General features: G+C 48.2%; 1 protein-coding gene across 2 annotated transcripts in view; it reads left to right on the top strand.

Annotated features, from left to right (window-relative positions):
- LOC122946444 (hemicentin-2-like) overlaps positions 1–25,860 on the top strand; it is a 112,270-nt gene extending 86,410 nt beyond the window's left edge. For both annotated transcript variants that reach the window (XM_044306083.1, XM_044306084.1), the window contains exons 63-90: positions 427–570; positions 704–863; positions 4,599–4,723; positions 4,825–5,008; positions 6,169–6,266; positions 7,666–7,944; positions 8,113–8,303; positions 8,717–8,798; positions 8,910–9,046; positions 9,178–9,319; positions 9,400–9,544; positions 9,622–9,749; positions 9,915–10,085; positions 10,172–10,342; positions 10,504–10,653; positions 10,761–10,898; positions 11,424–11,545; positions 11,955–12,192; positions 12,364–12,423; positions 12,858–12,977; positions 13,309–13,443; positions 15,555–15,668; positions 16,293–16,418; positions 22,121–22,249; positions 22,349–22,666; positions 23,050–23,169; positions 23,471–23,597; positions 24,518–25,860. In XM_044306083.1, coding sequence (XP_044162018.1) covers positions 427–570; positions 704–863; positions 4,599–4,723; positions 4,825–5,008; positions 6,169–6,266; positions 7,666–7,944; positions 8,113–8,303; positions 8,717–8,798; positions 8,910–9,046; positions 9,178–9,319; positions 9,400–9,544; positions 9,622–9,749; positions 9,915–10,085; positions 10,172–10,342; positions 10,504–10,653; positions 10,761–10,898; positions 11,424–11,545; positions 11,955–12,192; positions 12,364–12,423; positions 12,858–12,977; positions 13,309–13,443; positions 15,555–15,668; positions 16,293–16,418; positions 22,121–22,249; positions 22,349–22,666; positions 23,050–23,169; positions 23,471–23,597; positions 24,518–24,878 — 4,415 coding nt within the window. In that variant the 3' untranslated portion in view covers positions 24,879–25,860. The remainder of the gene's footprint in view (positions 1–426; positions 571–703; positions 864–4,598; positions 4,724–4,824; positions 5,009–6,168; positions 6,267–7,665; positions 7,945–8,112; positions 8,304–8,716; positions 8,799–8,909; positions 9,047–9,177; positions 9,320–9,399; positions 9,545–9,621; positions 9,750–9,914; positions 10,086–10,171; positions 10,343–10,503; positions 10,654–10,760; positions 10,899–11,423; positions 11,546–11,954; positions 12,193–12,363; positions 12,424–12,857; positions 12,978–13,308; positions 13,444–15,554; positions 15,669–16,292; positions 16,419–22,120; positions 22,250–22,348; positions 22,667–23,049; positions 23,170–23,470; positions 23,598–24,517) is intronic.
- The last annotated feature ends 1,972 nt before the right edge of the window (positions 25,861–27,832 follow it).

Genomic DNA, 27,832 nt, shown 5'->3' with positions numbered 1-27,832 from the left:
TACACATTCAGATATAGTGGCTCAGCAAACAGCATCAGAAATGATAAGCTTAGATGCAGCAGCTCAGCAGACAGTATCACACACAATAAGATTAGATACAGTAGATCAGCATAATTTAGTTGTGGAAATTGTATATGTGAATAGTATTTTTTCTATCTCATCCTCTCTGCTGCTACTTTTTTCACAGTTAATTTTCTGCACGCAGCTCCACTGCAGAAAATACGCACCATATATATATAATATGTATATAATGCGTGATTTTCTTATACATACATGGGTGGCGTTACCTACTTATTACCTATACATACAATTATCCCATGGATTGTAATTGCTCCGTGTATTATTGTATAATTTCCTGCATAGATCCTGGCACCGGTGTTTCTATAATCAGAAGGACAATGTTTTCCCTCGCTCTTTTACTTGCAGAATACGCCAGTCATTTGGGGGTGATCATAACTGGAAGCCGATTACAGATCAACCGTGTACAACCTGCACACACTGGACAATACACCTGCATAGCACAGAACCCGCTGTCTGAGTCTCACAAGGACTTTCTGCTCCTGGTACAAGGTAACAACGCGATGCGATAAGTGATGTGTTCATATATCACGATGTATATTTTAAATGCGCATATAACATTTACATCTGTTTCTTCTTGTGATATTTTTATTATTCTTCTGAATGAATCATCTGTATTTTGCAGTGGCCCCAAGAATTCTTGGATCTGATCGGCCCAGTGAGCGGATTATCCAGGTCACACAGGAGGTAACACTCGAGTGCCAAGCTGAGGGCACACCACCACCCCAGATATTTTGGCTGAAGGATGGAAGACCCATAGATTCCCTTGGTTTTCCAAATGTCCAGTGAGTATATTGATCTCATCTTAAAGGGGCTGATCAGTTTTATGCATTTAAATAACTATAGTTATAAAAAAATAACTATTATTTCTGCAAATTACCTGTTTATACTCTGTTTGCATATTTCTGCTTGCTGTCAGTGACTGCAAACGCTCTTGCTTACATTGATAGACTTCATATGATGAGCTTGTCACAATGTATCAGAGGATCAAGTAGAAAATGATTATACTGTAATCTGAGGCAGAAGAGATGTGATGCTGCCGATGTGTTTGGCTCACAAGGAATTGTCTACACCAGGGGTCAGCAACCTTCGGCACTCCAGCTACTGTGAAACTACAACTCCCAGTCTACTTTCACACTCACGTTTTGGCTTTCCGTTTGTGAGATCTGTTCAGAGCTCTCACAAGCAGTCCAAAACTGATCAGAATGCATTCTAATGCATTCTGAATGGTAAAGGATCCGCTCAGAATGCATCAGTTTGCCTCCATTCCATCTCCATTCCGCTCTGGAGGCCGCTTGCAGCGTTTTGGTGTCCGTCTGATGAAACTGAGCCAAACGGATCCGTCCTGGCGCACAATGTAAGTCAATGGGGACGGATCCGTTTTCACTTACACAATCTGGCACAATAGAAATGGATCCGTCCTCTATTGACTTTCAATGGTGTTCAAGACGGATCAGTCTTGGCTATGTTAAAGATAATACAAACTGATCCGTTCTGAACGAATGCAGACGGTTGTATTATCTGAACCGATCCGTCCATGACTGATCCGCACATAATGCGAGTGTGAAAGTAACCTAACTCTCTCAGAATTGAATGGAGCATTCTTGTAGTTTCAGAACTGCTGGAATGCATAAGGTTGCTGATCCCTGTTCTACACTGATACATTGTAACAAACCCTCAGCTGTGTGAGCAGGATTAGTCAGCACTAAAACCCAAAGTATAATACAAAGAAGATTTTTTTTTTTTTTTTTAATACCCATAGATTGGCACTTTAAAGGCTTTGTACACCTCTGGAGGCAATTTTTGTTTATGATTGCATTTTACAAATTTTTGGCTAAAAATCATATTTTCAATTGTCCTTTTATTAAAAATATTGAGCTGTTCTGTCACAAAGGGTTAGACACTTTGTGCAGGTCATCTAATAAACCTTTTCTGTAAACTACCACTAAGATTACATAAACACTTATTTAAGCCACATTCTTATCAGTAAGATGAGAACTGAGCAATAATGAGTGTTTATAATGTCAGAGAGCAGAAATAAGGAGTCCGTCAGCTCCTTAACTGATGGAAGAGAGAGAAAATCCACAACTTCCCTTCTCTATTCCAGTTCCCTGCTGTCTCCCTTCTCTACTCCAGTTCGCTGCTGTCTCCCTTCTCTATTCCAGTTCCCTGCTGTCTCCCTTCTCTATTCCAGTTCGCTGCTGTCTCCCTTCTCTATTCCAGTTCGCTGCTGTCTCCCTTCTCTATTCCAGTTCGCTGCTGTCTCCCTTCTCTATTCCAGTTCGCTGCTGTCTCCCTTCTCTATTCCAGTTCCCTGCTGTCTCCCTTCTCTATTCCAGTTCGCTGCTGTCTCCCTTCTCTATTCCAGTTCCCTGCTGTCTCCCTTCTCTATTCCAGTTCGCTGCTGTCTCCCTTCTCTATTCCAGTTCCCTGCTGTCTCCCTTCTCTATTCCAGTTTGCTGCTGTCTCCCTTCTCTATTCCAGTTCGCTGCTGTCTCCCTTCTCTATTCCAGTTCGCTGCTGTCTCCCTTCTCTATTCCAGTTCGCTGCTGTCTCCCTTCTCTATTCCAGTTTGCTGCTGTCTCCCTTCTCTATTCCAGTTCCCTGCTGTCTCCCTTCTCTATTCCAGTTCGCTGCTGTCTCCCTTCTCTATTCCAGTTCCCTGCTGTCTCCCTTCTCTATTCCAGTTCGCTGCTGTCTCCCTTCTCTAGTCCAGTTCGCTGCTGTCTCCCTTCTCTATTCCAGTTCGCTGCTGTCTCCCTTCTCTATTCCAGTTCGCTGCTGTCTCCCTTCTCTATTCCAGTTCGCTGCTGTCTCCCTTCTCTATTCCAGTTCCCTGCTGTCTCCCTTCTCTATTCCAGTTCGCTGCTGTCTCCCTTCTCTATTCCAGTTCGCTGCTGTCTCCCTTCTCTATTCCAGTTCGCTGCTGTCTCCCTTCTCTATTCCAGTTCGCTGCTGTCTCCCTTCTCTATTCCAGTTTGCTGCTGTCTCCCTTCTCTATTCCAGTTCCCTGCTGTCTCCCTTCTCTATTCCAGTTCCCTGCTGTCTCCCTTCTCTATTCCAGTTCGCTGCTGTCTCCCTTCTCTATTCCAGTTCCCTGCTGTCTCCCTTCTCTAGTCCAGTTCGCTGCTGTCTCCCTTCTCTAGTCCAGTTCGCTGCTGTCTCCCTTCTCTATTCCAGTTCGCTGCTGTCTCCCTTCTCTATTCCAGTTCGCTGCTGTCTCCCTTCTCTATTCCAGTTCGCTGCTGTCTCCCTTCTCTATTCCAGTTCCCTGCTGTCTCCCTTCTCTATTCCAGTTCGCTGCTGTCTCCCTTCTCTATTCCAGTTCGCTGCTGTCTCCCTTCTCTATTCCAGTTCCCTGCTGTCTCCCTTCTCTATTCCAGTTCCCTGCTGTCTCCCTTCTCTATTCCAGTTCGCTGCTGTCTCCCTTCTCTATTCCAGTTCGCTGCTGTCTCCCTTCTCTATTCCAGTTCCCTGCTGTCTCCCTTCTCTATTCCAGTTCCCTGCTGTCTCCCTTCTCTATTCCAGTTCGCTGCTGTCTCCCTTCTCTAGTCCAGTTCGCTGCTGTCTCCCTTCTCTAGTCCAGTTCGCTGCTGTCTCCCTTCTCTATTCCAGTTCGCTGCTGTCTCCCTTCTCTATTCCAGTTCGCTGCTGTCTCCCTTCTCTATTCCAGTTCGCTGCTGTCTCCCTTCTCTATTCCAGTTCCCTGCTGTCTCCCTTCTCTATTCCAGTTCGCTGCTGTCTCCCTTCTCTATTCCAGTTCGCTGCTGTCTCCCTTCTCTATTCCAGTTCGCTGCTGTCTCCCTTCTCTATTCCAGTTCGCTGCTGTCTCCCTTCTCTATTCCAGTTCCCTGCTGTCTCCCTTCTCTATTCCAGTTCGCTGCTGTCTCCCTTCTCTATTCCAGTTCGCTGCTGTCTCCCTTCTCTATTCCAGTTCCCTGCTGTCTCCCTTCTCTAGTCCAGTTCGCTGCTGTCTCCCTTCTCTATTCCAGTTCCCTGCTGTCTCCCTTCTCTATTCCAGTTCGCTGCTGTCTCCCTTCTCTATTCCAGTTCCCTGCTGTCTCCCTTCTCTATTCCAGTTCCCTGCTGTCTCCCTTCTCTATTCCAGTTCCCTGCCGTCTCCCTTCTCTATTCCAGTTCGCTGCTGTCTCCCTTCTCTATTCCAGTTCCCTGCTGTCTCCCTTCTCTATTCCAGTTCCCTGCTGTCTCCCTTCTCTATTCCAGTTCCCTGCTGTCTCCCTTCTCTATTCCAGTTCGCTGCTGCTGTCCCATAGACATACATCGGAGATCAGGAAGAGAGAAGGGAGACGGCACGTGCACACTGTCTCCTCAGACGCCGGGTGTCAGACCGCCGCCGATCTGATATTGATGACTTATACTGAGAATTGGTCATCAATATTAAAATCCCAGAGAACCCCTTTAAGGTTTTGACTGCTGAGCCCAACAAAGACTAATACATCAGGTTGTTAGGACTGAGCATACACTTGCTTGTTAGTTAATTATCTGCACTGCTTATCCAGGCTTTCTGCAGATGGACATTCCTTGGTCCTCACCTCCGTCAAAACCTCTGACTCGGGTCGCTATTCGTGCCTGGCTCGGAATATTGCAGGAGAAGACACACAGGTTTTCATCTTGAACGTTCTCGGTCAGTAAGATGATTGTTTATGTGGGTGCAATTATTGGGGAGAATTAGAAAAAGATTTTATTTCTAAAGTCTTGTGTGTTTTTTTTCCTTGGTATTTATAGCCCCCCCAGTGTTTGAATCTGGCACCAATGTCTCTGAGACTCTCAGCAGTGCGCCTGGATCACAAGTGACCCTCGAATGCCATGCCAGTGGCTCCCTGCCCATGCAGCTGACCTGGCTGAAGGATGGAAATCTGCTGCCTGCTTCTCGCTTCCTCAGAATCTCTTCAGGAGGACGTATTCTTCGGTTAGGAATTGCATTCAGCTGCACAATGGGGCACATCTACTGTAGCAGTGATGGCTAACCTCTGGCACTCCAGCTGTGGTGAAACTACGACTCCCAGCATGCTCCATTCATTTCTATGGAGTTCTGAGAACAGCCAAGCAAGTTTACATCTTGGGAGTTGTAGTTTTACCACAGCTGGAGTGGCAGAGGTTAGCCATCACAGTACTATAGTGTATGTACCTGTTTTTAGGTGTAAAAATGCTGTTTTAGACTGTCTTATTATTATTTTTTTTGGGTGAGTTACTCCCCATTTTGCCTAAAAAGTGTGTCTCTTCCATGGAAACGTGCCTACTTTCAGCTCACTTGCGCAACATTTACATACTAATTAGACAAATCTTAGTGAATATGAACCTGTCGTATTGAAAAATAACCACCAGAAGTCAGACTAATAGCAATACGCCGAGTCTAATTCATAAAGTGCTGTGAGACTTTTAATAAATAGTAGGCAAAAGAAAGACTGTCTAATTTCACACATAAGAACAGACGAGCTTGATAAATGTGCCCCAATGTCTCTGCATACCAGGGTTAGGCCTCATGCACAAGAAAGCATGTATTTTGTGGTCTGCAAACTACAGATCTGCAAAATATGGATACTTGATGTGGGCATGCTGCATTTTATTAATAGAACTGCCTATTCTTGTTAAAAAAAAAACGGACAAGAATAGGACATGTTCTATAATTTGCAGAACGGCTGCATAGATGCGAATGCGCATGGATGACATCCTTTATGGACCCAGAGAAATGAATAGGTCTGTGTGTGATCCACAAAAAATGGTGGATAGGACATGGACCCAAACATTGGTTGTGTGCATGAGGCCTTAGAGTGGTGTCACACACAGCTATTTGTGGCAGGTTTTGGAGCCAAAGCCGTGAGTTGGAAGTAAATGAAAAACACTGTATAAAGGGAGGTGTTAGACTTCTCTTTCCTGCTGGATCCATTTCGGTCTTTGGCTCTAAAAACTGCATAAAAAGTGGCCACAAAATGCTGTGTGATAGCACCGTTACCAATGTGCACCACACAAGAATCCACAAAACTCTGCTTACATGCATGGACAGTCCACCTATAAGCGCCACGTGTTGCATAGCCCTTTGTGATACGTAGTTTTTCTTTTCACTGGCAGGATATCCCATCTGCAGGTTTTAGATGCAGGTATTTACACTTGTCTGGCATCTAGCCCTGCTGGAACCGCAGAGAAGAGCTTCACCCTTCTGGTAGAGTGTAAGTACGGAGCTGTGCATGTAACTGTAGATGCTGTATGTTGCCTTCAGTCTGTAGAATAGATGTGTTGGAGCGCGGCAGACATAATTCTGCTTGATGTTATTGACTGTGCGCATGTGGGAGACTGGTTATTTCTTCCTGTATCACAGGACTCTGTGTGCAGTGATTGATGTACTGTAAAGAAAAACTTCCACAATGCCTGGAAATGACCTAGAGCTGACACTATTGAGCTAAGGGAGTGAATATTGCAGGGGCAGAGGCGAGGGCCAAGATACCCTTAGGCCTCTTTCACACGGGCGTGAGTTTTTTTGCCCGGATAAGAGCCGGGTGCGTTGCGGGAAAATGCGCGATTTTTTTCTGCGCAAGTGCAAAACATTGTCATGCGTTGCACTCGCGTGAGAAAAATCGCGCATGTTTGGTACCCAAACCCGAACTTCTTCATAGAAGTTCGGGCTTGGGATTTATGTTCTGAAGATTGTATTATTTTCCCTTATAACATGGTTATAAGGGAAAATAATAGCATTCTGAATACAGAATGCATAGTAAACCAGCGCTAGAGGGGTTAAAAAAAAATAAAAAAAAATTTAACTCACCTTAGTCCACTTGCTCGCGAAGCTGGCATCTCCTTGTGTCTCCGCTGCTGATGAACAGGACCTGGGGTGAGCTGCTCCATTAAATACAGGTTAAGGACCTTCGATGACGTCACTCCGGTCATCACATGGTACGTCACATGATCTTTTACCATGGTGATTCACCATGGTAAAAGACCATGTGATGACCGGAGTGACGTCATCGAAGGTCCTTAAGCTCTATTTAATGGAGCAGCTCACCCCAGGTCCTGTTCATCAGCAGCGGAGACACAAGGAGATGCCAGCTTCGCGAGCAAGTGGACTAAGGTGAGTTAAATTATTTTTTATTTTTTTTTAACCCCTCTAGCGCTGGTTTACTATGCATTCTGTATTCAGAATGCTATTATTTTCCCTTATAACCATGTTATAAGGGAAAATAATAATGATCGGGTCTCCATCCCGATGGTCTCCTAGCAACCATGCGTGCAAATCGCACGGCATCCGTACTTGCTTGCGGATGCCATCCGATTTTCACACACCCCATTCACTTCTATGGGGCCTGCGTCACGTCAGAATCGGACAATATAGAGCATGCTGCGATTTCAACTGAACGCACAAGTGATGCGTTAAAAACATCGCTCATGTGCACAGCCCCATAGAAATGAATGGGTCAGGATTTAGTGCGGGTGCCATACGTTCGCCGCACGGATCGCACCCGCACGGAAAACTCGCCCGTGTGAAAGGGGCCTTACACATCCATGACCCTATGTTCTACCAGATCTGGCATCATTCATGGCACATGTATCTCAATATTTCTATGTTATTTTCAGCGCTGCCAGTGGTGGAGCGTTCGGAGAGCACAGAGGAGGTCACTGCTATTCAAGGATCATCTGTCACATTCACTTGTGAAGCTCACGGGTCACCATTACCTTCACTGTCATGGGAGAAAAATGGCGAGCCTCTGAATCTTCAGAGTAACCTCCTGCCCAATGGGCTGGGGACCCGATTCCACCTGGAGTCCGTCCATGCTGGGGATTCTGGTCTGTACTCCTGCACAGCCCTGAATGCAGCCAGGAAGGTCAGCAAACACTTCCGTCTCATAGTGCTGGGTAAGGACATTAGAGAAACCATTACAATATCTGTTCTCTTCTGGACTACATTCGTTTCTGCATCCAGCACCTTAGATGGATAATTTTGCATTGCACCCTCTGCCTTATTGTATCTGGGATGTGAATTATATAGTGCTGTGACCAGCGTTTCCATGTTCTGCATCCTAGAACCTCCAAGGATCGAGGGTCCAGCTCATCCAATAGAAGTTGCTGTTGTTGTGGATGAACTTTTGGAACTGATGTGCAATGCAATAGGGTTTCCTGCCCCAGAAATGACCTGGGAGAAAGATGGGCGCCCTTTATCACGACCAGACTTGCTTGCAAGAAACGGGACCGTCCTAAGGATCGACAGAGTGAAGGTACGAAGACCAGTGTCTTATTACGTCTTAGGTTATGTTTTGTGCTCCCTTAAATCCTCATGTGCAGTACCTGTGTGAGGGGTGGTCGAGGCTCAACTCTTTGCTGTACAGAAGCTAGAATTATATGACATAGAATATCTTAATGGGGAGGGGGGCTAGTCAGGACCTTACTACTCACTCCTCCTCGCCCCGTGCATGTGAGCGGCATTTGATTATAACACTCTAGAGCCAATGAACGGTAAAACTGTGTGAACAGTCCTGGAGGGTTGTAGTGAAGACTTTCCCATGAAAGTATCTGCATTTCACATAACATAGCTCTCCTATTACTGACCTTGTGGCATGTACCCAGATATATGGCGACACGTCCTGAGAATGTAAAGGATGTAACGATATATTGTAATATATTCCCCTAGGTTGAAGATGCTGGAATCTATGTCTGTGTGGCTACCAGCACAGCTGGAAGAGACTCCCGGGCGACCAGGGTGCGACTGAAAGGTGAATTGTCTTGAGTGGATTAAAATATCTTGTCCATACACAGAACACTTCCACAGGTTGTATGGAATATGTCTAATCCTTTAACTAACATGATGTCTTCCTTCTTTGCAGTTCCTCCCAGTGTCATTGGTCCTGATGAACCCCGCTCACTCTCGGTGTCCATTGGAGGACAGATGGTCCTGGAGTGTAGGGTGGAAGGAGATCCTGTTCCAACTATTCAGTGGTTTAGAGGAGAGACCCCCCTCCAGGTATAATGGAGTTGATTGATAGTAAAGGCTTTGCGTTGAGTCCTGCCATGTCCTGGGGAGCTAAGTGGGCTCATTAGGTTACATTATTTCTAGACATAATATAATTGATGTATTATATCCTATACTTTCAGATGGACAGACGGGTCCAGATTCTGTCTAAGGGCCGTTACATTCAGATTCACAGCCTGCAGGCCTCTGACAGTGGGGAGTACACCTGCATCGCCTCAAATCCAATAGGCACCACCAGCCTGAAGTTTATTGTGGAGATACAAAGTAAGCGATTACATTATTTGTATAGCGATGTCTTGTATGTTCGTGGTAGAGATGTTCATGTGATACTTTGTACATTGTAGTTGTGCCATCCATCTTGCCTGGACCTTCTGTGGTCAGTGCCTCTGTCAACCAAACGGCCGTATTGCCGTGCTGGGCTGAGGGGCTTCCCCAACCAACCGTGACATGGAAAAAGGATGGGGGTCTGCTGTCCGTGGAGACGTCCAGGTAATGTATCCCAACCTCTGAGAGTTCTCCACCGATTGTCTCATATAATACTAAGGAGTCTTCACCTCTTCTATCAGACTGGAGTTTTTGAAAGATGGCTCCTTGCGCATCCCACAAACCCTTCTACAGGATTCTGGATATTATCTCTGTACAGTCGCTAATTCGGCAGGAATGGCTCGTCGCGGGGTAGAACTACAAGTTTACGGTAAATGAAAACCTATGTAGATATGTTCCATTACTTCTACTGATCCAGGGTTTCTTCACGGCTTCCATCATAGATGGCTGCATCATTATTCCTTCACTGAAACGTAATCGTTCCTTTCATGTCACTGGTGTGATGACGGCCATGTTGTACCTTTGCTCCTAACAGTTAATGGTGGCTTCTCAGAATGGCAGGATTGGGGACCTTGTAGCAGGACCTGTGGCCAGGGAGTACAAGAAAGAGTCCGGATGTGTAATAACCCCCCTCCAGCCAATGGAGGAAGAGCCTGCGTGGGAAGAGAGGTGGACGTGAGAGCCTGCAGTCTGCCACCCTGCCCAGGTGCTGCTTGGACACTGCTGAGTTGCACTTGATTGATTTACTATCTAATGCAATTTACTGATTCATTTCTTTGCCCTGTTTTTCAGTGGATGGAGGGTGGACTGGCTGGAGCAGTTGGTCGCAGTGCTCAGCATCCTGTGGTGAAGGAACCAGACAGCGCACTCGTTCCTGCTTCTCCCCTCCCCCCCAAAATGGAGGAAAAACCTGCTTTGGGAAGGACACGGAAACAGAGACATGTTTGCTGCCACAATGTCGAGGTATCACTGTCTCTCAAGAAGTGTTGGAAGTGTGGATTTATATACATCTGGAACAGAACGTTTCCATCCACAGGCAGCAAGCCAAGATCTTGGAAATGTTAATTTTGAAACAACATTTATCAGAAAGATTTCATGATAAATTGATTGATTGTTTTTCTCAGCTGTCGCCTCGCGAGTACGGGCCAGTCTCATTGGCATTGTAAATGATCAAGATTTCGGACTCTCGTCACTCAGCGCCAACATGACGGAAAACCCACAGACCAGAGCCACCACTATCAGCAGCATCATTGAAAACATCCCGCCTTCCATAGGTATGTGCACCTTATTTCTAACTAGCCGAGCTGTGGAGACGTCCACGCATTTATACTTCTGCTTTATGTGAACACCGAATGTGAGAATTCTCTATGTCGCTCTCCAGGACCCCTGATGAAAGTGCTGATTTCCCTGATTGCCCCCCTCTATTGGTCTGCTGCATTCCCCTCTGATGGCACCATTAATGGTTTCAGCCTCACCAAAGGAGTCTTCAAGAAAGAATCTCAGGTGGAGTTTGCAACAGGTAAGTCATCACCCTCTGTAATTACATCTTACTAGAAGGAAACCTCTGTGTGGAGGAGTCATGTACATTACATAGCTGTAGAATGAACGCTCATTCAGTCATCCTGGACCCCTCCATACACATACATGCTGGGTTTTGCCTCGTGTATATGTATTTTCAGTGGGGAGAGGCGAGGAAGCTGCTGCCAGACACCTGTCCTCTTCAGACTCCTTTGTCACCGTCCACCTTTATCTCCCTCATGGCTCCCCTGTCTCCCCTCCAGACTTTTTTTGGTATCCACTTATCTTCCCTGTGAACAAAGTATCAGACATGTAGTAATCTAACAGCCCAATCTGTCTCTCCCCAGCATGTATCATTGGGGTACCCTCGTATACGTTAGGTGCCCGTCCTGACATAATACGCAGGATTGGCTGACGTTCATCTAAGTGTATGCTCTTCTCTACTAACTGTCTATATTATAAAGCTTTACTTACAGAAAACCCCTGTAAGATAAGAAGGTCGTTCATAATCACTTCTGTGCCTTAGGAGAACAGCTCCGCATCACTCATATAGCGCGAGGGCTGGACGCCGACGGCACCATGTGGTTCGATATTGTGATCAATGGATTTGTGCCAGAATCTCTTGCATCTTCTGATATAGTCCTTCAGGTAATGATGACATCATGAGCCCAGGATTGTGGGGGGAAGGGACGCAACCAAAAAGGGTGGTCTCGGCTTTTGCAGTATATTGGGTGTCATCTTATAACAAGCCGCGCACCTATGTTGGCGACATAATCATGACTAGAAAGTAAACAGGAATGTTTCTATTCACTGACTGTAAGCGGAAAATGGTGAGGAAATGAAACACAGTATATAAACTCTCTAAAAGCAGACAAACCCTTCAATCCATAACAAGAGGAACATATACATTCTGTGGAGATGTGGCCCTTAATAGGATTCAGAGCCAGGGCCCCACCCCTCTTCCCTGTGATACAAGTCCCCAGTACCAACCACTGCTGCAGTCCCACTATAACCTCCTTGGATCTAATGTACAGCCTTGTGTCTATCTCCTCCCCAGGAATTCACTGAGACCTATGTACAGACTGGAGCAGGACAGATCACCGCTTGGGCTTCACCGACCTTCACTAAGGACGGCAGTTTCCTGTCCCTTCGCTGTAACCACACAGTGGAGTACAATCCAAGCCTGGGCCGTCAGATGAAGAACACCCAGAGGCTGCACATTAACTCCATCCGATCCTCCTACATTCCCGAACTGGAGGAACTGCAGTTTCAGCTCACGGCTTCACTTCAAGGAGGTAAATGAGCCGCTCGCTTCACTCTCAATTTTACATCGTTCTCCAGTTGAATGCAGGCTGCAGTGTAAAGAACTGAGGTTTTCATTCTGGTTGTCACGAGTCATGTCTATAAGGGTCAGTACTGATCAGTCGTTAATACTTGTGGATCACGTCTTGTTTTTACTCTTCCAGGTTTAAATGGGGGAGCGTGTCCTGCCGGCTTTGTTCAGTCTGGAGACTCCTTCTGTGCAGGTAAGGGCTTTGTATACAGAGATGTTGGGTGTTATCCTGCAATCTATCAATAGCAATAAAGCAGTGTCTTCCCAGTGCTAGCCGCATCCATGCTGAGCATCTGGACTAATCAGGATCCACTGTTACTACGGTCACCTAAATACTGTAAAATGTATGTAATCTAGAATTACCTAGGACCTGATAGGGGCCAGATTATCAGAAGTTCCAGATTATTGGACGGTCATACAATACATTAATAAAATTCACATGTGAAGGGACAGAACCTTCAAAACACAACATAAAATGACATCAGAATGAACCATAAAACCAATCTCTGCTTCACGGCTCCGTCCTCTGCTCATTTCCACCTTCCATTACAGTTCTGGATTATCAGACACAGAATTTTAGGAATACCTTGTAATGGAGGCATCTTAATGCTTTGCCCTCTCTCCTAGACATAGATGAGTGTGACCTCCGCCGCCCCTGCTCTCACACCTGCCAGAATATCCTGGGAAGCTTCAGCTGCTCCTGTCCCACAGGTTACACACTGGCACTGGATAACCACAACTGCCGAGGTGAGTACCATGAGAGTTATACCTGCTGCAAACCTAATGTGGCCCATGACGTTCTGTGCTTGCTGTCAGGAAATGAAAACCTTTCTATTCACATACACAACATTGGTCCTGATACACTGCAATGAACCCTGCCCCTCTGTAGCTTGCACATGAGCAGAGCATGTTTTCAGTCTCTACATGTAAACAAGGCTGGTATCATTCTCTGAAAGTAAGCAGAGATCTTAAACATGGACAAGAAATAAGAAACAGAAGTTTATTAGAAAGATGCAGAACACTGCTTTAAATTTTTCACATTTTTTAAACAATGTTTGCACATTTTTTCTTCTTATAGATCTGGATGAATGCAGACTAGGAAGTCACCAGTGTCCCTCCGGCCAAGAATGTGTCAACACACCCGGATCGTATCGCTGTCTTCTGCGCTGTGGACCCGGCTTTCGACCGAACGCTGAGGGGACATCCTGCGAGGGTATTAACCAGTAAAGGACAGGATTAGATTTTAGGGGGACAGCCAGCTCTAATGACAAGTGGAGGGGCTGCTGATGAAAAATAGTCTCCATTTACTACTTATGTATCTACAGGAATTATTTATTTTACTTATTTATGTAGAGCTGACAGACATTCTCATCCCTTATATATCACTGACATATTCCACAGCGCTGTACAGACATTCTCATCCCTTCTATATCACTGACATATTCCACAGCGCTGTACAGACATTCTCATCACTTATATATCACTGACATATTCCACAGCGCTGTACAGACATTCTTATCCCTTCTATATCACTGACATATTCCACAGGGCTGTACAGACATTCTCATCTCTTATATATCACTGACATATTCCACAGCGCTGTACAGACATTCTCATCCCTTCTATATCACTGACATATTCCACAGCGCTGTACAGACATTCTCATCCCTTCTATATCACTGACATATTCCACAGCGCTGTACAGACATTCTCATCACTTATATATCACTGACATATTCCACAGCGCTGTACAGACATTCTCATCCCTTCTATATCACTGACATATTCCACAGCGCTGTACAGACATTCTCATCACTTATATATCACTGACATATTCCACAGCGCTGTACAGACATTCTCATCACTTATATATCACTGACATATTCCACAGCGCTGTACAGACATTCTCATCACTTATATATCACTGACATATTCCACAGCGCTGTACAGACATTCTCATCACTTATATATCACTGACATATTCCACAGCGCTGTACAGACATTCTCATCCCTTATATATCACTGACATATTCCACAGCGCTGTACAGACATTCTCATCACTTATATATCACTGACATATTCCACAGCGCTGTACAGACATTACCATTGCCCACTATCCCCAGTGGGGCTCACATTCTAGATTCCCTATCAGTCTGTCTTTGGAATGTGGGAGGAAACCAGAAAACCTGGAAGAAACCCACGCAGACACAGGGAGACTACAGACTCCATGCAGATGTTGCCCTTGGTCGGATTTGAACCTGGGACCCCAGTGCCAATCTCTGAGCCACCATGCTTCCCAGGACGTAATCGCTTGGTTCTTCTGCTGCATGCAGGGTTGATGGCTATGAATTCTGTACCCTTCCCCCCTCTACACAGAAAAATATCAGTAGTCAAGTGTTGCTGGCAGTGAATGGAAATAATTGCTGTTCACAGACATGGGCTCCTCACGTCCAGTTGATTCAGAGGCCGTTGTATCAGAGCTCTCTCTCTTGTAACAAGCCCTGTGCTTCTGTTAGACAACTTTAGCAGCTGCATGCAACTTTAAACCTGCACGGCCACGGCGGCCAGTGTCTGTATGATTTTGAAGGTATCTCTTTTTTTTATCTGCAGAATCGTGCTGCCATGGGTTAGGATGGGTCATATGCGGCAGCAGCATAGTCTAAATCCAGCCTCAGGATGCTATTACACATGCACAGTTCACTATTAATTGTTGGCTGCGTCTGGACATGAGATTATGTTAGCTTGCAAGTCCTGCAGTCCGCCAATTAGCAGTAAACCATGGGCGCTACTTAGGAACCTTTTACACGGGCCGAGGATGGAGCCATTTATCAGGAATGAGGATTCCTACAAATGCTCATTCCTAATAACTCACCTGTGTAAAGGTGCCGCTGGACACCCTGCAAATGGGTAAAACAATGGTATGTCAGGCGACCACACCTTTCCTGCAGCACGACAATGTACTAAGTGAATGGAGGATGAATGATCTTTATAACGGTTGTTTGTCCCCCATTCATATTGTATCCAGATGTGTGAAAGTCCCTTTTATATCGGTGCTTGTTTCTAGCTGGCATCGGCCAATGTAAGAGGACACTTACACCCATAGCACCCTTAGATTGTAAAGAATGTTTCTGTTCACTGACAGCAAGCAGAAATCTTGACCATAGAGAGGGATTGAAGCATAAAATGGATGTAAAAGTTGCAAAACTTTAAGCTCATCTCCTATTAGTTAGAGGTGGTAAGGGCGGCATCTAAACTGGCACTGCCCTACGTATGAGTCACCACCATGTCTGATTCTGTTGTACCCTGAATTGTTCTCTCTTCTAGATGTCGACGAGTGCAGCCAATCATCTCCCTGCCAGCAGCGGTGCCTGAACACCATTGGCTCGTACCACTGTGCATGTGACCCCGGCTATGAAATGAAAGGCACCCGGTGTATAGGTGAGTGGGGTCCTGCTTGGATCCATGACCACAGTATCCCATATGCTGTCCCCATCAGGTTTTCTGCTTTCATTGATGTAAGACTTTTTGCTGTCAGTGAATATAAACACTTTTTTATATCCACATCCTGACCCAATACTCCTCACAGCTGAGGGTTTGCTACAAATGTATCCAGTCAAGACAATCCTGTGTGAACTGCACACTTCAGCAGCACAGATATTTCTACTGTCCTTATAGTTTGCTACAATGTGTCAGAGCAGGTACAATGTTTTAGTTTCGAGCCCAAGCTGTTTACCTCAGTCTTGTCTAGACTGGATACAACTGTAACAAACCCTCAGCTGTGAGTATTCATATTCGATCAGCACAGCTTTCAGCTGTTGGATTCTGGTTGCAGTATTTTGCATTGAATTTCATATAATATCAAAATACCCCTTTAGTTTTTTCTCCTGAATCATGTTACATAGTTATATAGCGATTTTTTTTTTAACATTAGTTACATAGCTTTTTTAAAAGGGCCCTCAGCTTAGGGAACCTCCATGACCTGTTCGTCCTGAGAATGTAATGTGTTGACAGATTATTATCCATGCCCCTTGGGACTTAATCGTCTGCTCTCATTGCTGTCAGATATAAATGAGTGTCTTCGAGGAGTTTGCCTGCCTCAGCAACAGTGTAGAAATACCCTTGGAAGTTACCAGTGTATCGACAACTGTCCAGCGGGGACCACGCGATCAGAATCTGGAACCTGCAATGGTGAGTGGAGGCTGTGAGAAATAATGATGCCCTAATATATAGATATTAACACAGACAAGCCCCCTAGTGTAGTACTGCGGATAACAGACATCGCTCTCTAGTGTAGTACTGCGGATAACAGACATCGCTCTCTAGTGTAGTACTACAGGTAACAGACATCGCTCTAGTGTAGTACTACAGGTAACAGACATCGCTCTCTAGTGTAGTACTGCGGATAACAGACATCGCTCTCTAGTGTAGTACTGCGGATAACAGACATCGCTCTAGTGTAGTACTGCGGATAACAGACATCGCTCTCTAGTGTAGTACTGCGGATAACAGACATCGCTCTCTAGTGTAGTACTGCGGATAACAGACATCGCTCTCTAGTGTAGTACTGCGGATAACAGACATCGCTCTCTAGTGTAGTACTGCGGATAACAGACATCGCTCTAGTGTAGTACTACAGGTAACAGACATCGCTCTAGTGTAGTACTACAGGTAACAGACATCGCTCTAGTGTAGTACTACAGATAAGAGGCATCGCTCTCTAGTGTAGTACTGCGGATAACAGACATCGCTCTCTAGTGTAGTACTACAGGTAACAGACATCGCTCTCTAGTGTAGTACTGCGGATAACAGACATCGCTCTCTAGTGTGGTACTACAGATAACAGAGGCATCGCTCTCTAGTGTAGTACTACAGATAAAAGGCATCGCTCTCTAGTGTAGTACTGCGGATAACAGACATCGCTCTCTAGTGTAGTACTACAGATAACAGACATCGCTCTCTAGTGTGGTACTACAGATAACAGAGGCATCGCTCTCTAGTGTAGTACTACGGATAACAGGCATCGCTCTCTAGTGTAGTACTGCGGATAACAGACATCGCTCTCTAGTGTAGTACTACAGGTAACAGACATCGCTCTCTAGTGTAGTACTGCGGATAACAGACATCGCTCTCTAGTGTAGTACTGCAGATAACAGACATCGCTCTCTAGTGTAGTACTACAGATAACAGAGGCATCGCTCTCTAGTGTACAGATAACAGAGGCATCGCTCTCTAGTGTAGTACTGCGGATAACAGACATCGCTCTCTAGTGTAGTACTGCGGATAACAGACATCGCTCTCTAGTGTAGTACTGCGGATAACAGACATCGCTCTCTAGTGTAGTACTGCGGATAACAGACATCGCTCTAGTGTAGTACTGCGGATAACAGACATCGCTCTAGTGTAGTACTACAGATAACAGACATCGCTCTCTAGTGTAGTACTGCGGATAACAGACATCGCTCTCTAGTGTAGTACTGCGGATAACAGACATCGCTCTAGTGTAGTACTGCGGATAACAGACATCGCTCTAGTGTAGTACTACAGATAACAGACATCGCTCTAGTGTAGTACTGCAGATAAGACATCCCCTTCTAGTGTAGTACTACAGATAACAGAGGGATCGCTCTCTAGTGTAGTACTGCGGATAACAGACATCGCTCTCTAGTGTAGTACTGCGGATAACAGACATCGCTCTAGTGTAGTACTGCGGATAACAGACATCGCTCTCTAGTGTAGTACTGCGGATAACAGACATCGCTCTAGTGTAGTACTGCAGATAACAGAGGGATCGCTCTCTAGTGTAGTACTACAGATAACAGAGGCATCGCTCTCTAGTGTAGTACTACAGATAACAGAGGCATCGCTCTCTAGTGTAGTACTACAGATAAGACATCCCCTTCTAGTGTAGTACTACAGATAACAGAGGGATCGCTCTCTAGTGTAGTACTACAGATAACAGAGGCATCGCTCTCTAGTGTAGTACTACAGATAACAGAGGCATCGCTCTCTAGTGTAGTACTACAGATAACAGAGGCATCGCTCTCTAGTGTAGTACTACAGATAAGACATCCCCTTCTAGTGTAGTACTACAGATAACAGAGGCATCACTCTCTAGTGTAGTACTACAGATAACAGAGGCATCGCTCTCTAGTGTAGTACTACAGATAAGACATCCCCTTCTAGTGTAGTACTACAGATAACAGAGGCATCGCTCTCTAGTGTAGTACTACAGATAAGACATCCCCTTCTAGTGTAGTACTACAGATAAGACATCCCCTTCTAGTGTAGTACTACACATAAGACATCCCCTTCTAGTGTAGTACTACAGATAACAGAGGCATCGCTCTCTAGTGTAGTACTACAGATAACAGAGGCATCGCTCTCTAGTGTAGTACTACAGATAACAGAGGCATCGCTCTCTAGTGTAGTACTACAGATAAGACATCCCCTTCTAGTGTAGTACTACAGATAACAGAGGCATCGCTCTCTAGTGTAGTACTACAGATAACAGAGGCATCGCTCTCTAGTGTAGTACTACAGATAACAGAGGCATCGCTCTCTAGAGTAGTATATAGAGTGTGAACTGTGTCCTGTGAATTGCGTACTTTGTGTCATGTAGGGTTAATTCTTCCCTGAGCCTGTGTCTGATTACCAGGTGGTCAGGGCCTGTGTGTCCTGGGGTTCAGTCTGTCTCCACGAATGCTGTGTGCAGGGTGCATGCTCCTGACCAGTGTGGTCAGCCTGGTTATTCATCAATGTCTCCATGTCCTAGGCCAGTGGTGGCGAACCTATGCCACGGGTGCCAGAGGGGGCACTCAGAGCCCTCTCTATGGGCACCCGCTCCCTGGAAAAAGTCTAGATTACCAATATGCCTTAGACTTTTCCTGCATTCTCCAGCCCAGGGCGCACTATGTACGGCACAGGCAGCGCAGGACGCACTATGTACGGCACAGGCAGCGCAGGGCGCACTATGTACGGCACAGGCAGCGCAGGGCGCACTATGTACGGCACAGGCAGCGCAGGGCGCACTATGTACGGCACAGGCAGCGCAGGACGCACTATGTACGGCACAGGCAGCGCAGGACGCACTAAGTACGGCACAGGCAGCGCAGGGCGTACTATGTACGGCACAGGCAGCGCAGGGCGCACTATGTACGGCACGGGCAGCGCAGGGCGCACTATGAACGGCACAGGCAGCGCAGGGCGCACTATGTACGGCACAGGCAGCGCAGGGCGCACTATGTACGGCACAGGCAGCGCAGGGCGCACTATGTACGGCACAGGCAGCGCAGGGCGCACTATGTACGGCACAGGCAGCGCAGGACGCACTATGGACGGCACAGGCAGCGCAGGGCTCACTATGAACAGCACAGGCAGCGCAGGGCGCACTATGTACGGCACAGGCAGCGCAGGGCGCACTATGTACGGCACAGGCAGCGCAGGGCGCACTATGTACGGCACAGGCAGCGCAGGGCGCACTATGTACGGCACAGGCAGCGCAGGGCGCACTATGTACGGCACAGGCAGCGCAGGGCGCACTATGTACGGCACAGGCAGCGCAGGGCGCACTATGAACGGCACAGGCAGCGCAGGGCGCACTATGTACGGCACAGGCAGCGCAGGGCGCACTATGTACGGCACAGGCAGCGCAGGGCGCACTATGTACGGCACAGGCAGCGCAGGGCGCACTATGTACGGCACAGGCAGCGCAGGGCGCACTATGTACGGCACAGGCAGCGCAGGGCGCACTATGTACGGCACAGGCAGCGCAGGGCGCACTATGTACGGCACAGGCAGCGCAGGACGCACTAAGTACGGCACAGGCAGCGCAGGACGCACTAAGTACGGCACAGGCAGCGCAGGGCGCACTATGTACGGCACAGGCAGCGCAGGGCGCACTATGGACGGCACAGGCAGCGCAGGGCGCACTATGGACGGCACAGGCAGCGCAGGGCGCACTATGAACAGCACAGGCAGCGCAGGGCGCACTATGTACGGCACAGGCAGCGCAGGGCGCACTATGTACGGCACAGGCAGCGCAGGGCGCACTATGTACGGCACAGGCAGCGCAGGGCGCACTATGTACAGCACAGGCAGCGCAGGGCGCACTATGAACAGCACAGGGCGCACTATGAACAGCACAGGGCGCACTATGTACGGCACAGGCAGCGCAGGGCGCACTATGAACGGCACAGGCAGCGCAGGGCGCACTATGTACGGCACAGGCAGCGCAGGGCGCACTATGTACGGCACGGGCAGCGCAGGGCGCACTATGTACGGCACGGGCAGCGCAGGGCGCACTATGTACGGCACGGGCAGCGCAGGGCGCACTATGTACGGCACGGGCAGCGCAGGGCGCACTATGTACGGCACGGGCAGCGCAGGGCGCACTATGTACGGCACGGGCAGCGCAGGGCGCACTATGTACGGCACGGGCAGCGCAGGGCGCACTATGTACGGCACGGGCAGCGCAGGGCGCACTATGTACGGCACGGGCAGCGCAGGGCGCACTATGTACGGCACGGGCAGCGCAGGGCGCACTATGTACGGCACAGGCAGCGCAGGGCGCACTATGTACGGCACAGGCAGCGCAGGGCGCACTATGAACGGCACAGGCAGCGCAGGGCGCACTATGTACGGCACAGGCAGCGAAGAGCTCACTATGTACGGCACAGGCAGCGAAGAGCTCACTATGTACGGCACAGGCAGCGCAGGGCGCACTATGTACTGCACAGGCAGCGCAGGGCGCACTATGTACGGCACGGGCAGCGCAGGGCGCACTATGTACGGCACGGGCAGCGCAGGGCGCACTATGTACGGCACGGGCAGCGCAGGGCGCACTATGAACGGCACAGGCAGCGCGCTGAATGCAGGCAGGATATCCTCGCTAATGATAAAGTACAGGGAAAATTGTTGGCACTTTACTATAAATAAGTGGGTTTTGGGTTGTAGTTTGGGCCCTCGGTCTCTATAAGGTTCGCCATCACTGTCCTAGTCTGTTTGGGAACACCATGCTCCCCATTCCGCATGGGTTCCAGGCTATGTACCACGTTTCTATGTTGCTATGTCTCAGTATGTTTTATGTTACTATGTCTTCGTTTGTCCTCATCGGTCTGCGTGCACCATGCATCAGTTCCGCATGGGTTCCTGGCAGTGTTCTTATCTTTCCATGTTCGCCATGTTCCGTGTATGCTTTTTTTCCATGGGTTCCTGGCTGTGGTTCTCTCCATTATCCTGTATCCTGGTCTTCTGTCTGAACAGTGTTCGGTTTTGTGTGCCTGTATTGCTGGTGCCTTGCTTCAGCATCTGTTTCCTTGCATGTCAGCTGGTGGCGGTCCGGTTGCCCCCCTACGGCGAAGACTAGATCCCTGTATAGGGATTAAAGGGTGAAAACCAGAGGGGGGCACTGGAATAAGGCCCTTAGGGTTTGGCCCAAAGTCAAACCGGTCACTCTGCCCAGTGGTCACTTCTGCCAGTGATCCGTACAGCTGGCTCTGCTATGTTATCCGCTGTTCATCCTGGTCGCGGTTCCTTCCGGGCCTGGTTTATTCAGATTGTTGGTGTTTTAGTTTTTGCTTCCTGTGGTGTCTGTTCTGCCAGCACTGGAGATGTTCAGGGGCTCTCCTGATCGACTCTGTTGTGATATCTCCAGGGGTTCTAGTGACCCCCGAACATGACACTATGATGACATTACTTGGCCCGAATTATGGATCGATAAACAAAGCGGCGATCATTACCTGTAATAACCTAACATTAGGCAGTCCTTCCCCTGTGTAAAGGGTCGGCTCACCTGCAGAACTTGTATGGTTGCTGCTGGTGGAGATCAGTCCAGCAATGTCCAGTAACCGCAGTCCGATGGATTGGTCACCGTTTCTCCTTTACTTTCCCAGATGTAGATGAATGTCGCGATGGGTCCCACATGTGTCGCTACAACCAGCTGTGTGAGAACTCCATGGGGGGATACCGCTGCACATGTCCGCGGGGGTACAGGTCCCAGGGTGTCGGGAGACCGTGTCTAGGTAAGTCTAATGACTGGAAGGAGGGGCGGATTCTCTGAGGCCTTGAGTTTTGGAGAATGTACACAATGTCGTACTCTGAAATCTTTTCCTTGCACCTAGATATAAATGAGTGCCAGCAGGGGCCCAGACCGTGCGCGTATCAGTGCCAAAACCTAGCCGGCAGCTACAAGTGCCTGTGCCCGCCTGGCAAACAGCTTCTAGGGGATGGACGCTCATGTGCAGGACTGGAGAGGCTGGGCAATGGCTCCGGCATTGGCATCACTGGAGCCCAGTTTGAGCGGCCGATAACCAATGGACGTATTCACGGGAACAATGTCTACACCTGGCTGTCCTTCAGCCAAAACGGCAACCTCATCGGCCAAAGCAGCCCGGGCCGGTGCCAGGCGGGATTTATCCGTAGGAACGGGGCTTGTACAGGTAAATGGAGAGATCTGTGGTAGGGCCCATGCACACGACCGTATTTATGGGTCTGCATCCGTTCCGCAATTTAGCAGACCCATTAATTTCAATGGGGCCGCAATAGATGCGGACAGCACCCGTGTTCTGTCCACATCTGCACTTCCGTTCTTGTAATTGTGGAAAAGAATAGGCATTTCTACCATAGGACTGGCGATGTGCGTTCTGCAAAATGTGAAATGCACATGGGCTGGTATCCGTGTTTTGCAGATCTGCAATTTGCGCACAGCAAAACACATACAGCCGTCTGAATGGGCCCTCATTCTGAGCGATACGCAATATAATAGAAATGATTATTCATGTGGGGGGAGGTCAGGGGCTCACGTTCTGTTCCCTTTCTCCAGATATCGATGAATGCCACCAGCGGAACCCCTGCCAGCACGAATGCCGAAACACAGAGGGCAGCTACCAGTGTCTGTGCCCATCAGGGTACCGGCTTCTGCCCAACAACAGGAACTGCCAAGGTAAGTGCCAAGGAATCAGTGCAGCCCATTGCACCGGACCCCCATGTGTGATTATCGGAGAGAAGCCAGGAGTGCATGTGACCGGGAAAGTGATCCACAGTAGTACAGAGTATTTCAGGAGAGACGTGTACAGATCTTGTGAGAGGTCACAGACAGAGTTAAAGGATCATCCAGCAGCACAGAGTATTTCAGGAGACGTATTACATATTGCACTCCTTTCCTTCTACTTATACCTTGCTGTAAGCTGAGATGATAGATGATTAATAAGTGTTGTAATCTTTACTCTGCCCTCATTCTCCAGACATTGATGAATGTGCAGAGCAGAGGATCAGCTGTGGACCCAACCAGATGTGTTTCAACACCAGAGGAGGCTACCAGTGTCTGGACACCCCCTGCCCTGCGACCTACACAAAGGGCCCCAGCCCAGGGTAAGACCCACAGCGTCTGCACAAAACTTTGCTCTGCTGCTTTACATTATGAAAAGTGACAGGCTTGCTGACTGTTTCCAAGAACAGTCAGCAGAATACTGAGCGCAGCTCTGGAGTATAATACAGGAAGCAACTCAGGATAAGTAATGAATGTACACAGTGACTGCACCAGCAGAATAGTGAGTGCAGCTCTGGAGTATAATACAGGATGTAACTCAGGATCAGTACAGGATAAATAATGTATGTACACAGTGACTGCACCAGCAGAATAGTGAGTGCAGCTCTGGAGTATAATAAAGGATGTAACTCAGGATCAGTACAGGATAAATAATGTATGTACACAGTGACTGCACCAGCAGAATAGTGAGTGCAGCTCTGGAGTATAATACAGGATGTAACTCAGGATCAGTACAGGATAAGTAATGTATGTACACAGTGACTGCACCAGCAGAATAGTGAGTGCAGCTCTGGAGTATAATACAGGATGTAACTCAGGATCAGTACAGGATAAATAATGTATGTACACAGTGACTGCACCAGCAGAATAGTGAGTGCAGCTCTGGAGTATAATACAGGATGTAACTCAGGATCAGTAGAGGATAAGTAATGTATGTACACAGTGACTGCACCAGCAGAATAGTGAGTGCAGCTCTGGAGAATAATACAGGATGTAACTCAGGATCAGTACAGGATAAGTAATGTATGTACACAGTGACTGCACCAGCAGAATAGTGAGTGCAGCTCTGGAGTATAATGCAGGATGTAACTCAGGATCAGTACAGGATAAGTAATGTATGTACACAGTGACTGCACCAGCAGAATAGTGAGTGCAGCTCTGGAGTATAATACAGGATGTAAATCAGAATCAGAGGATTATATAATAATGGTAAGTGATGAAATGTCGCTCCCTCCTCCTATAGGATCTGCTATCGCCGGTGTCTCACAGACTGCAGCTCGGGCGGCCCTTATACCTTGCAGTACAAGCTGCTGACCTTGCCTTTTGGGATACCTCCAAATCAAGATGTCGTCCGCCTCAGTGCCTTTTCCGAAGGGGGTGTCCTTCAAAACCAAACCAGCTTCACGGCCCTGGAGCAGGATTCGGGCAGCCCCTTTGCTCTCCGTGATGATGGCGGCCATGGTATCATCTACACCTTGCGCTCACTGGACACTTCAGGGATTTACCGACTAAAAGTGCAAGCGGCGTCACACAGTGAACAGCAGGGGTTACGGTATCAGAACGTCTTCATCATTTACATCTCGGTCTCTCCATATCCTTACTGATCCCAAAGCCACAAGCTGGACAGTCAAAAACCTATTGAACTGCGACCATGGAGCCACCGTCTGAATACTCCCGACCTCCTCCATGTAAAATCTAGTAACGGACTGATGGTTTTTATTTTATATACAGTGCCAGTAGCAATAATGGGTCCTGCCCAGACTGTAAGGTGCCCGCCCTCTCCTGCCAGTCATTGAGACTATTAATATGTGCCAGTCATAGGACTGGGGGCCGGGCACCTCCCTGCAGCAGACAAGGCTGCCCTCCAATGATGGCGGTCATTTGGTGCTATTGTGAATCCTGCATTCAGAGCCTCCTACACAGTGATGGAGGTAGACAGTACACGTGGAGCTCCTGCTGCTGCTGACAGCCCTGCCTCTCTCAGGGAGTTTTAATGTCTTTCTGTGCACACAGCGCGCCCCCCCCCCCCCCCCCCCTTTACTAGGTCGTATCATCACTCTGTACCTGCACAGGGTAGAAGGGCCCTTGTACATTTACTAATGTTGCTCTGGTTCTCTGGGGTAGCCTTCTGCAGGTGCAACCGACCCAGAGGAAAGAGGGTGAGGGGGTGTCTGAGGAAGACCCTCTACTTCTCATGCACCTCAAGGAAGCTGCGCGCCCCATAGGAGCCCAGTGGAGAAAGGGTCCCATACCGGACCTACAGTGTTCACCAAGCTGTGGCTCTTCAGCTGTTGTACAACTACAGCTCCCATCATTCCAATGCTTCGACAGCCTGCAAGCTATCAGGGCATGATGTCAGTTGTAGTTATGCAACAGTTGGGGATACCGTTCTGTAGTAGGGGACTCGGCATTGCTGCAAATCAGGGAGTGGGGGCGCTGGTCTATGTGATGGGGGTGCAGGACAGGAATTCGTTTTAGTAATTATACTAAGTGTATGAGACTTCTGGCGAATGCATTACATTATTTACTGATGGATTATTTATTTTTATGTCCCAATAAAGTATTTTATACGGTTTGTTACACAAATCGATGTCCGTATTATTACATTGTGACTGACTTGCCCCCCCTCGAGTACCAGCTCTGTAATCTCTGGCCTCCTTATACACCTACCCATTATAAGCTCTCATTCTCCCGCAGAGCTGCTTCCTACCCCAGGAGAATGTGGGTTAGCGCCACGCCGTCAGACACGTGACCACGCGCTGCAGCAGTGACTCCTGGGATTAGATTTGGATGTGAATGGAGAAGAAAACACCATGTTGGGCTCAGAGAGAACTGCTTGTGGAGTCTTTCACTTCTGCTCTTTCCACCTGCAGTTGATCCCTCAGTCTCGCACGCCCAGCAGAATGGCCAGTCTCATTTACCGTTTTCGATGCCACTTTATGGGTGGAAAATGGTCTTAAACTACACCAACAAGGGAGCCGGCGGGACCAAGCGCCTCTACATAACTTGGGTGCATCCGCCGCCAGCGTAGGGGGATTAAGACCGGCATATAAACCGTCTTAATAAATGACCCCCTCAGTTTTCAGGGAGTGCTCCCCGGGAAAAGGGTCTGCAAAGTATTTCCTGACAAACAAACCAAAGAATCTTGTAAAAAGTGAGTGACCCCCCACAGTGTACCCACCTGCAGAGTGCCCCCCCACAGTGTACCCACCTGCAGAGTGCCCCCCACCTGCAGAGTGCCCCCCATCTGTAGACAGCAGTTTCATGGTCCTCGCCCCTCCTCAGTACACAGCAGGGGCCAGTTTGGCCGGATGAGATGCCTCAGATGCAGCTCAGGGGCTACTTGTTCTAATAAAAAAAAAAAAGGGTATGGAGATTAATTTTTTTGTGTCTTATGGCGGCTCATCAGTCAACCAGCACCCGGCTCCGTACTGATGAGGGGAGAAAACCTGAAGAGAAGTCTCTGGTTTGGTCGACATGTCCCCTTCATGAAGGCTGGTGCTTCTGCTGCCAGCGTTGTTCTGGTCTGCAGTGACGTCAGATGCTCCACAATTAGGACGCCCGAATCTGAAACCTGTGCCAGCCCCAGTTATCTGACATGTGGTGTGCATGGCGTAAAAAGTCACTGATGTTTAGGGAAAAAAAAGCCTTAGGGCTCTTTCACACTTGCGTTGTCCGGATCCGGCGTGTACTCCATTTGCCGGAATTACACGCCGGATCCGTAACACCGCAAGTGAACTGAAAGCATTTGAAGACTGATCCGTCTTCATAATGCTTTCAGTGTTACTATGGCAGCCAGGACGCTATTAAAGTCCTGGTTGCCATAGTAGTAGTGGGGAGCGGGGGAGCGGTATACTTACAGTCCGTGCGGCTCCCGGGGCGCTCCAGAGTGACGTCAGAGCGCCCCATGCGCATGGATGACGTGCCATGCGATCACATCATCCATGCGCATGGAGCGCCCCGGGAGCCATACGGACGGTAAGTATGCTGCTCCCCCGCTCCCTTTACCATGGCTGCCAGGACTTTAGCGTCCCGGCAGCCATGGTAACCATTCAGAAAAAGCTAAACGTCGCATCCGGCAATGCGCCGAAACGACGTTTAGCTTAAGGCCGGATCCGGATCAATGCCTTTCAATGGGCATTAATTCCGGATCCGGCCTTGCGGCAAGTGTTCGGGATTTTTGGCCGGAGCAAAAAGCGCAGCATGCTGCGGTATTTTCTCCGGCCAAAAAACGTTCCGGTCCGGAACTGAAGACATCCTGATGCATCCTGAACGGATTTCACTCCATTCAGAATGCATTAGGATAAAACTGCTCAGGATTCTTCCGGCATAGAGCCCCGACGACGGAACTCTATGCCGGAAGACAAGAACGCAGGTGTGAAAGAGCCCTAAGCCAAAACTGTGTGACTTTTATTTGCCGCCACCATGTGGTGCAGGGGGGCTTGAAAACTCTCCTCCTAAGTCTCCATATACCCCCTGGATCTTTTCAGTAAGAACCAGAAGCCCCCTAAGGCATCTGCCCCTCTGTACCCGGCTTGAAGCAGCTGTTTCCAGGTGG

The sequence above is a fragment of the Bufo gargarizans genome, chromosome 9 (assembly GCF_014858855.1).
Source record: "Bufo gargarizans isolate SCDJY-AF-19 chromosome 9, ASM1485885v1, whole genome shotgun sequence".
Taxonomy (NCBI): domain Eukaryota; kingdom Metazoa; phylum Chordata; class Amphibia; order Anura; family Bufonidae; genus Bufo; species Bufo gargarizans.
Note: the sequence above shows the minus strand (reverse complement) of the source record. Positions and strands in the feature narration are given on the sequence as shown.